The sequence below is a fragment of the Eurypyga helias genome, unplaced genomic scaffold (genome assembly GCF_000690775.1).
Source record: "Eurypyga helias isolate BGI_N326 unplaced genomic scaffold, ASM69077v1 scaffold4162, whole genome shotgun sequence".
In the NCBI taxonomy this organism is placed as follows: domain Eukaryota; kingdom Metazoa; phylum Chordata; class Aves; order Eurypygiformes; family Eurypygidae; genus Eurypyga; species Eurypyga helias.
Window position 1 is genome coordinate 1 of NW_010237694.1, and position 10792 is coordinate 10792.

General features: G+C 38.9%; 1 protein-coding gene across 1 annotated transcript in view; it reads left to right on the forward strand.

Annotated features, from left to right (window-relative positions):
* The first annotated feature begins 124 nt into the window (after window positions 1-124).
* LOC104506557 (chromosome unknown open reading frame, human C21orf91) overlaps window positions 125-10792 on the forward strand; it is an 18411-nt gene continuing 7743 nt past the window's right edge. The window contains exon 1 of the mRNA XM_010147539.1: window positions 125-252. Within this exon, the coding sequence (XP_010145841.1) occupies window positions 129-252 (124 nt within the window). The 5' untranslated portion in view covers window positions 125-128. The remainder of the gene's footprint in view (window positions 253-10792) is intronic.

Below are 10792 nucleotides of genomic sequence, written 5' to 3' on the forward strand. Positions count from 1 at the left end.
GCAGCCGTGGCTGGGGGCGGTGTGTGGTGCCGCTTCCCTTGACGCGGGGCGGCCGCGGTCTCGCCTCGGTGGCGGCCGAAATAACGGTCCGGTCCCTTGTCGCCCCCTGCCCGTTCCCCCAGGGCACTATGAACGAAGAGCAGTTTGTGAGCATCGACCTGGACGATGACAACGTCTGCAGCGTCTGCAAGCTGGGGACCGAGAAGGAGACCCTCTCCTTCTGCCACGTTTGTTTCGAGCTGAACATCGAAGGTAACGCGTCATGCGAGTCGTTTTGTGCCAACTCCCCTCGTAGGCTGCTTAGCTTGGGGGTGAACGCTGTTGAGCTTCTCGGAAAGCCTTCATAAACGCCTAGGTTTGGAAACATCCGTGTTTCAAAGTTTTCTTGCCTGCCAGGCTGGTTGGTTAAGTTCCTAAATAGCTCGTTTCCAGTAAAGGGGGGCGCCCTAGCTGTTCCAGCGCCTGCTGCTCTAGTTATAAAGATGTAAACCACCTTTTGAAAGCTTCTGAAGTGCCTCACTGTTAATTTCACCTTCAGACTTCCGGCCTTAATTTGGAAGGAGTTTATGTTCTGCCTGTATTCAGGGTTTTTGTTAGAGGGGTTTATGTGTAAAACTTAACTTAAAAATTTTAAAGTCAAATAACTTTTTTTGAAAGCAGATCAGTGTATCACTGTAAATAGTCAGAAGGTTGGTTGGTTTTGCTTTCATAAGGTGATATAATACATGTAATAAGATAAAACTGGGTTCATTGTCAGAACTTCTTAGAGTCTGCAAACTATAAAGTGGGAATTTTACCCATCTTGGAAAAGTTTAATCTTGTAAGCATTGTTTCTGGCCTCTGAAATGATATTTTTAGGATTTCAGACCTTATTTTGCTATTGAATTTACCTATCTTGTTGCTTTTTTGGGTGCATGAATGAGCAGTAGATTATTTTTCTAAGTCAAATAAGGATTTTTTTGAGAGTATATTGTTGCTTGATTTTTTGGGGGAAACAAAGTAGTTTGTTCCAGTTATATAAAGTGGTATTTGCCAATTTTACATGCACGTAACTACCTAAGTAATCTATATTGGTATGGGGCGATTGAATATGAAGAACTTAATGCTGCTATGTGAATAGTCCCGTTTCTTGATGACAGATAGTAAGAATTGCTGCATCTCTGATACACATTGAGAGCACACTAAAGCTCTTAAGGTCAAGTCTTTCTGAGACAAAAGTGGTACAAGGTAGGAGCGCTGTACCCAGTGATCTGTTGCTCATTCTGAACCCTAGTAGCATAAAACTGACTGGATATAGGGGGCTATAAGGATGTGTATTCCATACACATCTGGTTTATATGTACACATAAAACAATTTGGTTCTTACCTTTCAGAAATCTGAAAAATGCATTGGCAAATTGGAGTAACTTTTAAATACTGATTCAGTAATGTGTTTTGATTTAAAAGAAAAAAATAGTGATGCCTCTAAGGTCTGTGTTGCTACTAGAGGCAATATATTTTAATCTGAGCAGTACTTGCATACTTCAGTAGTAATTTTCATGCTTTATGCTTTTGGTTAGAAGAGACATGCTTGTGTATTTGCACGTTTTGATAAAACTCTGAGCAGCTATCTAACCTAAGACAACCTGTCAGCCTGCTTGAGTTTTCGTACTGCTTTAAAATGATAGACTTATGGTTCACGATACAGAGTTAAGATGTTTCTCTCTAGGCTTCTAAATAAGTAAAAAATCATATTGCCGTAATGAGGATTAAGTACTTTGCATTCAGAATCTAGTTTTGGTTTAGAGGTATTCAACCAAGAGAGGATGCATTAAAAAAATTGCTGGTGGTTTCTATGCTCTGTTGTTTGAGATGAGCTGTGGATTTGTCAAAGTTCCTTGTTATGGATAGTACTTTAGAAAATGATCATGTGTTTTAGCTAGAACAGCTTTTTTTTTTTTGAACTCTTTTAAGTAGACTTGATAATAGTAAAGAATTAATCTGTGCAGCAGACTACTTTGCATAATCTTCAAAATTTTGGTTACTTCTGAAAGAAGACTATGTGAACAGAATAGTGGTGAAAGCTCACCTGAAATTACACTAACCACTATATTCCTGATTTTTCATATTGCATAGTAAAAGTATTAATACTTTTGATCATTATAGCATCAAAACATCTCAATTTCTGATACTGTCTTCTGTGTACCACTTCGAAAAGATGTACTGTTACTGCTATTGCAAGGACAGGAGGCTTCAGGGTGGCAGAGTCTGTGTAAGTGATCTGAAGAATCTTTATAAGACTTCAGCTGAACCACTCCATGAGCCAGCACACTACCATATCCCATGGTCACACTCTTCCTACTTCTGACATATCTATTACATTCCTGTATTTTTTTGTGTTAAGGACTATCATTTTCTATACATCTAAAATAACAATCTTTTGGCAGCCCTGGGTTGGGAATGAAATGGATAATCCACTAACTCAGAATGTTATACTGCATGTTTTTATACTAACCTCCTGCCTCTATTTTAATGAAGTTCAGGTAACATAGCTTCGTGTTGAACAGAGTCAACTGTAAGCTGTAACAACTCTATAGAAGTACTATCCCACGCTTATCTGTAAGTGTCATTCTTACTCATAGTTTGCCTTTTTATTTAACATCATATTTAAAAATCCAAGCAAGTAAAACACATACATATTTTTAAGTAATTCAGGAAGTGAAATAGGCTGTTATATAAAGATGCAAAAGTTAGGACAGTGCTTCAGGCTTGCTTGTTTTTTAGTGTTGATGTGCATGCATAACTTCTGCCCAAGTGAAGTAAGAAATTGCTGTTCATGAACACGCAGGCTACTAGTCACAGCTCATCATCTTCCAGTGTGCCTAAGTACTGTGTAAGCTGACACACGCAGGGTGCAGGACCAACCACAAAACCACGGATAAAATGCAAAGACTAAATTTATTTTTATTACCTCGCAAACCAGGGGATCCCCCAAGTGGCACCCAGGCGGAGGCACGCAAGTGGGAACACAGGCACCACAGAGCTTGGTCCTTGGTAGAGGATCTCCAAATCTGCTGCTTTTGCCTGTGCATTAGGGATTCACGCAGCCATAGTTCACCGCTGTGCTTTGAATTTTCCCATGGCAGGGCAGGAATCTCAAGTATGTTTGATGGGGTGCCTCGCAGTCTGTCACAGGCCTGTGTTATCTAAACAGAGATGTTCTACTTGTCAAGCACACAAGACTAAATGAGGATTAGTATGACATGTTTTTCTAGGCCCCAGCTGCAAGTCACTTTACAAACCCCCTCTCCAATCTTCCCTATTTTCCATAAGTGCTCCCACAGTTTGCAGCACCCTGTTAGCTTACATGTATGAAATCCTGAATGGGGGTTTCCCAATTTCCTTTTTTAAAAAGGGCATCATAATCTAGTGTTTTACTCTTGAAAGCAGTTCTGTCCCCCTTCATGACAGCATCTGATTGCTTAAAGCTGGCTATGGTAAATCCAGGCACTTGAAACTGATATAGCCCATGGCTTAACCACCTGAACCCCCTCTGAAAAAGGCTTTCTCAAAGGTATATAAACAAAACACTACAGAAGGATCATTTACCCAACTCCACTTAGTTGCATTGCAATTTAGTATTGGTGAATCTTTGTGTATTCTAACATCTCTGAGTTCATCAGACCTAAAAGTTTGCCTGCTTGTAGGTGGTAACATTGTTGATTGTCTTGGTTAAGTAACTATAAATGAGCAAATGGAGACCATCCCCATCCGCAGTGACTCAACAGACTTCTTTTCCCTGCCTGTAGGTGGTAACGTTGTTGATTGTCTTGGTTAAGTAAGTAACTATAAATGAGCAAATGGAGACCATCCCCATCCGCAGTGACTCAACAGACTTCTTCCTGAGTCAGTGTTGTGATGTGCCTTGGCCTTTACCTTCCTGACATTGGGGTGGTTTTTTGTAACCTTTAATGAGTTGGAACAGTTACACATAATTGAAAAAGAAAAACCAAACAAAATTATAATTACTCTTATAGTCCATCATAGAGAAGACCACTATACAGAAAGCTTAATCTGTGGTCTGCCTTAATTAAGTAACTGCTGAGTTTCTGAATGAGGAAGTTAGTTACTGTGTCATAAAACCTTTATTTTTTTAATCAGAAATCATGTCTCCATATTTTTTTTTAATACTAGATTTTAATCTTTTAATGAAATAAAATGATAGCTTAGCTTAAAATGTGATTGTACTTCTTACTAAGTTTAGTTGATTCCCAGAAATCACTGGTTTGAGTGCAGTGTGGAGGTCAGCTGTGGTGTCTGGCAGAGTTTATTCCGGAGTGATGTATATGGATTATAAGTTGACTGTAGGAGTATTGGCAAAATAAGAAGAAAAGGGAAAATAGACACACAGAAATAGAATGTCAGGATGCAGGTTTAAACTTCCTCCTGTTACGTTTCATAGACTTTTCTTGAGGAACAGGGAAAGAAAAAAGTTTAGTGGTGCTAATCTTCAGTCTAAACTGGGGGAGGGGGGAGGGTGTCTTGAAAGGACAGTGTTTCTGTCCCTGTTGCACTTGCTCTTTCAGCTCACTTAGTTTGAGGATTCATGTTCAGGGAAGTAGTTCGTATCATATATAGTTTAGTATCTCATATGTAGAATGTATGAATGCTGAGTCTGTGCAGTGGTTTTAAAGTTGGTGCTGGCGTTTAGAATATGCTGGTGGTGTGGGTCTGCTGGAGTTTGCTGTTGACTTTTGTTTGCCTTGTGCAGACAAAGGGAACACCAGAGATTGTTGTGTACTGTTTGGGTTTTCTGAGTAGGCGTCACAGTAATCTATGGATTGAAACAGGAAACGTTTTAAATGCATATGTAGCTGGATTGCATAAGCCAGGAAGTCATGAGGTGTGTGTTAGAGACAAATTTCTTCTCCCTGATTTCATTATAATATGGGAAAATTATTAACTGAACTCCAGTAGCAAATATATAGTGCTAACAACGGTTCTGCAGTTATAATTGGGGGGGGTGTATACGAACACGCAAAAATGTAAGTGTGTATATATAAAGCTGTTTGTATGTGTATATATCAACAAATCAAAACCCTCTGCCTGAATATGGTGTCCCAACAAGCTGCTTTGGAACTCCAGTTGTACAGTTTCCCTGTAAGAATGAGGTGCTGTGCGGACACCCAGCTGTGCTCTCATTCTCCTATTAGGATGTAACTGCCTAGCCCCTGTTCCACAGAGTAGCTTGTTTAGGTGTCTTTACACAGCAGTGCATCGTGCAGTGCAGATGTGGTGTTAATGCAGACGTTGTGATCCTCTGGCCTGTAGAAATCTCAGCGTCAGGAGCTTAATACCTGAATGTATTTATGCAAACATTGGACTTGTCTCTGAGTTTTCAAAGTTGAAAGTTTGCAATAATTACGGTTTAGTTTTACATTATTTGTCAGAGATAATGTGTCTGTCATAATCTGGTATGTCTTAATGCAGGTTTATTTAAAAATCTGAGTTTCCTGAGATTCAAGGGTTTGTAACAGACAAAACCATAATAGAAGGGGAAAATCTGGTTGTTTGAGCTGATTTTTATTTACTCTTTTGTGTACCTGGTGCTGTTAATTACGATAAAGTCTTTGAGATTGCTAGCTGACAAGCAGACTGGCTTGCTTCCATTTCTGTTTAAAGCTGAACAGCAAATGACAGTCAATATGCCAGGTCTTCTAATATAAAAGAAAGATAATGTAAATACTGGACATCTATTCCCCTGATTTATGTTAATATCATTGCATTTCCATGGTCCTTTCAAGTGTTGATAGGCTCATAGCATTTGAGGCAGTTTTGGCATCAGTTTGGTGCATCCCAGTCTCCAGGTCGAGACAAAGATGCTATAAACAAATCTGTCTTATTGCATAGCTTGTTTCCTGTTATGGTCTATAAAACCTTGTGTAATATCTTCATTCTGTGTTCTTTATATTCAGCTTAAAAAAAAGTTGTTAAAAGCTATGAACACTGAAACTTTTTTTTTTCCTTTTTACCCTGTACAGAAGAATATTTCACTGAAATAAAATGGGTTGTAAGGTGTAGCTGGAAATGATTGGAAATTGCTGTTCTGATTTCATTCCGTTCCAAGATATTATACATCCTTATTTTTCCATGCTAATGAAATAATAACCAATAAAATATATTATTCTGGCAACAAAAGCTAAAAGATTTCATCACTGCCCTCCTCTAGGCTAGACAGATGAGAACTTGTTTCAAGGTAGCATTTGCAGCTCAGGGCTATTCTGCAAACTTGAATGGACTTGTGGAACTAGTTGCAGTTTCCAGTAAACCTCTTACCTATGAATTCAAGTCCCAACATAGCTGGAGATGCCATTCTTAATCTCCTACGTGCCATATACGTACCGCTGAGTAATTGTAGAGCTGTGTGGCTAGTTCTGAAAGTACATACTTGAATTTTATATGTGTAAATTTGGGAGACTTGTATGTACAAACAAGTAAATTGAGCAGTTAACGCTACTTACCTGGCATCATCCAGAATACAGAGACTCTGTCTCGTGGTGTCCCTTGTCTTCTAGCTCAGTTTGACTTTTCTTACAAAGTATGAGATGTCTTTAACATAGTATTTCCTGTAAGAAAGTTTTCATCAGAATGTGTTGGCTTGTCTAATCCATCAGCAAACTCTCTTCTGTAAGTAGTTTATAGGGAACATGAATTTTGAAAATATGTTTAAAGGGTCAGCTGGTTCTCTGTTCTGTCTTATATAATATGTCTTTGCAAAATGCAGTGGGAGATGATGTATGGGATGCACTGGCTCTATTGTATGAAAGTGAGGAAAGGACGTTAATTTATGGACAAGATAATATCTAGTCTTTACCACGTGTCTGGTTTTTCGAAGTTAATGAATGGCACTGTCACTTTCCTTCTAGCCAGTCTAATAAATCATTAGATTTAACTCTCAAATGAAATGCATATGCTTAAAAATAGCAGTTGGCTTTGAGTCTTGTCAGGCAGACGTAGTGGAGATAAATGGTTATAATGATCCCACTTTTCAGTGTTGGCAAACTGGTAGAACTGAAAAATACCATCTTTCTCCACCCCTTGTCATTTAGACATGTGGGTGACTTGCTGTCTGAAGGTGGTCATGGGCTGGTTTTATTTAATGATTTCTGAACAGGTATTGGGATCTGTATTTCTAAGAACCCCACCCTTTCAGCACTCTAAAATAGACAGGCCTGAACATCTGATGTCTTGTGAAGCATTTCCCTGTCTGCTGCAGGTCTCAGCCCTGTACGCTAGGTAAACCGAACTTGAGATCATCCGTTCTTAGTGTTCCTACAGACACTAGCAGTTGTGCAGGAGCTGTTTCACGAGCTGCTCAAACATCCCCATTTAGAGTGTAGGTGCCAGGTGGACAGCTAAGGTTTAGAGTGCGATACTGTGTAGGTGCCAGGTGGACAGCTAAGGGGAGCAGCAGCTGGAACAATTCAGAATGTGTAGTGAAAGCTGGGGGTTTTAAAGTAAGCAGCCACAGACTGGCACCCTTCACAAGGGATCTTCCTTGCTTATAGGATTAAAGGAAGAAAACATAGGTGCTTACCACAAATATTTCTAGAGGTGACTATTTAGGATGTGAATTGTGTCGGAGAAGAGTTTCTTCACTGACTGCAGAGATAGTCTCCACAACTAGCAAAAACTAGAGGTGGGCCTTTTCTGAGTGTTCTGGCTTAAATGGAGAGTTTCACCCGTGTTGCCAGGTACTGTACATATTTGTATTATGAAGTGCATTCGCTCTCCTCTGACTGTCCTTAATAACCACATGTACTTCACACAGCCATGGAATCTGTATGTATGGTGGGCACCAGCATTATACTCAGAAGGCAACTTTTCCTTTCTCTATGATCAGGTATAAATCTTGCCCATAAGTATTTGTAAATCCTTTAAACGGATTTTGATGTGCCATTAACTGATGAATGTTGTAGTACAAACTCATAATTGACCATTCATGTGTCTAGAAGTATGCTTGTTAATTTGAGTTCACTCCATCTTAAGTTCTGGAGGGGCTTATTTTCTTTTTCAGCTGCTCAAGGTAAGGTTATTCAGCACTACAAAAACCATTAATTTCCAGCATTGCATTATAAATTGCTAAGAAGGGAATGCAGGCTTTCTTTAACATTGTTTTCAACTGAGGGAGCTGAAAAAAAAAAAAAGGTTTTAAAAAACCCTACTGTGGAAGATAAACAAGCAGGCTAATGATCACTGATTTTTTTTTTCTAATGAAAACATTTGTGAAAAGATGTGAAATAGTCTTTGTATTCAAATGTTCCTTTGGAATTGAACTTATAATCTCCAAATAAGACAACTATTTTAGCCAGTTTTATATAAAAATGTGAGCAAACATTTCAGCTTAGTTCTGTATCTTTATCATGATATACATAGTTATTGAAGAATCCATTGCAAAGCAGAAATAGTCTCTGTAGACGACTTCTTTTCAAAAAGACCCCAAAACTTTAATGTGATGGAAACTGACTTACTTTCAAGTCCAAATGCTTTAAAATGGGGTAGAATTTATTGAGGTGTGATCACACCCCTGGTTATATGGTAAATGTTCTCCCTGCTACTTTGCACCTACAACTAACAAAGTTACAAAAAAGCATGCTGCTTTATAAACTGCCTGACTGCTAGTCATTCATTTACAAAATTATTTTGCAGGCATGGATTAGGACTCGCCGTGTTGAGAACTGTACCAATGTAGAGGAAGCGTTTCTGCCTTGAGTAGCTTGCAAATTGAAATACTCAGAACTTTTTTTTTGCCTTAATACTTGGCTTTTAAATAAGCAGCCCTGCTCTTGCAAGTGCTCAACATACAAAGATGGTGCTGAGCAAAGTGATACCATTCATACTTCATGTAGGACACATGGGTTACCAGAACCAGAAGCAAATAAAGGATGGTAAACAAACACTTATACTCTTTTAGGATTTGTTTTGAGGTTTGGCATCATCCTGTGAATCTTGTCCACTTGAGGAATGATCTGTGGTGTGGGCTTGTTTTCCATTAGGATCTGTGATTCTTCTTCTAGATGTTACTGAATTTTGGTGAATATTTTCCCCTTCAGATAAAAGTTCCCTGCTCTGGATGCTTGTGGGCTTTTTGCTCCTTTTTGAGGTTCTTTTTCCTTCTCTGAAAAAATAAGTATGAAGAGTAGGACATATCTGGACATAGTCTGCAATCCTGTCTTTGGAAAATAAGCCAAGGGACAAATGTAGATATACATACAAATGTGGAAAAAAATGTTGATGCTTGTGTCATTTTGAAGAACCGTCCAAAAATTTGAAAGGTTGAGATGGATATTAGCAAACAGGAACATTAAGACAGAACTGAAACTCTATGAAAATCCCTAGAACTGACAATAGCTGTTTATCAAAATTACTATATTACGACTTGTAATGTGCAGAAGTCTTACTTGGCTTTATTCATCTCTTTGTGCATAGTGTTGAATAAAGTAATGTCTTTTAAAACAGAATCGATGTTATGTATCATTTGTTTGATCTGTACCAGTTTACGGTAGATTTTTCTGCAGTTGTGATGAAGGAAAAAATACAAACTTATCTAAGTGGAGTATTGAAGTCTTGCTAAAAATAAATAGGCATCTTTTTTGCCTCATAAAGCTGATGGTATTGCCCACAACAGAAGAACTTGTGTCGAAGGAACGTACTCTGAGTTGCTGTAGTACTAGCCGTTAACTGGTTTGTGCTGGCACAGCAGCTGCTGTGAATGCTCAGCTCTTGGGATGCCACTCAGAAGGTTAGTGGCTGATGCAATTTACATTCCCTGTATAGGAAATGACTAACTGCCACCTTAGTGGGAAAGAGAGATTGAGGGTTGTTTTGGTTGTAGGTATTTGTGTGTGTGTGTTACAGTAGACACCTAAACCAGTTACGTGAAAGCTGAAGCAGGTATGTTTGTTAGCAATTCAGTACAAAACCTGTTTGGTTTTGTACATTTTCTGTTCCTTACTGCATTGAAGGTCACTTAGACCTGTTCTGGTGGTGGGTTTTTTTTTTTTTCAGTGGAGTAAGATATGGGGAAGGATGTTAATTCTGGTTGGGGGCAGGGTGGTTATTCTTCTGTACGGAAGTGTTTTGTAATTCTTTGCTCGGTGTTCGGGAATAGTGACATTATGGCTAATATGTGCCATATAAATAGCAATGCTTAGACTGTTAAAGTAACTTTTTTTTTTTTCCTGCTTCTGTAATAGTTTCTAATTTCAGGCATACCAGATATTACTGAGTTCTGATAAAATAGGTTTCTTTGAGCAGCATGCCTCTGGAGTAGGGAAGTTAATAATGTCCAGAACTCTTGTAAAAGATAAATTTCTCTGAAGGAAAGATTTGCATAACCTTGAGCTTACAGCTTAGACGTAAAAATTGGATGGGGCTTTGTGATGTCATGCTGCTCTTGTTTCTTTTTTTGTGTAACTGAAACTGTTGTTTCTTTTGTGTGGTCTCACACCCTTGTCCTATTGGACAAGTAACATCTTGTTCTCATGGAAATAATGAAGCAGAAAGCCTCAGAAGAATTGTGGGGTTTTTTAAGTCGCTGTTGTGTCATTTGTAGTGCAGGTGTTTCTTTTGTGATTGCCCCAGAAGTGAGAGGGTGTATGTGTGAGGAAATGTAGTCTGACCTGCTCCTTCAGGTGTGCCAGGCAGAGGACGTGCAAGAGGCCATGCCTCTTGAACCATCTCTGGGAGTATTTTATTAAACTTGCAAGGTTCTGGGGTTTTTTGGTTTTAATAGAAACAGTGCAGTAGTTCT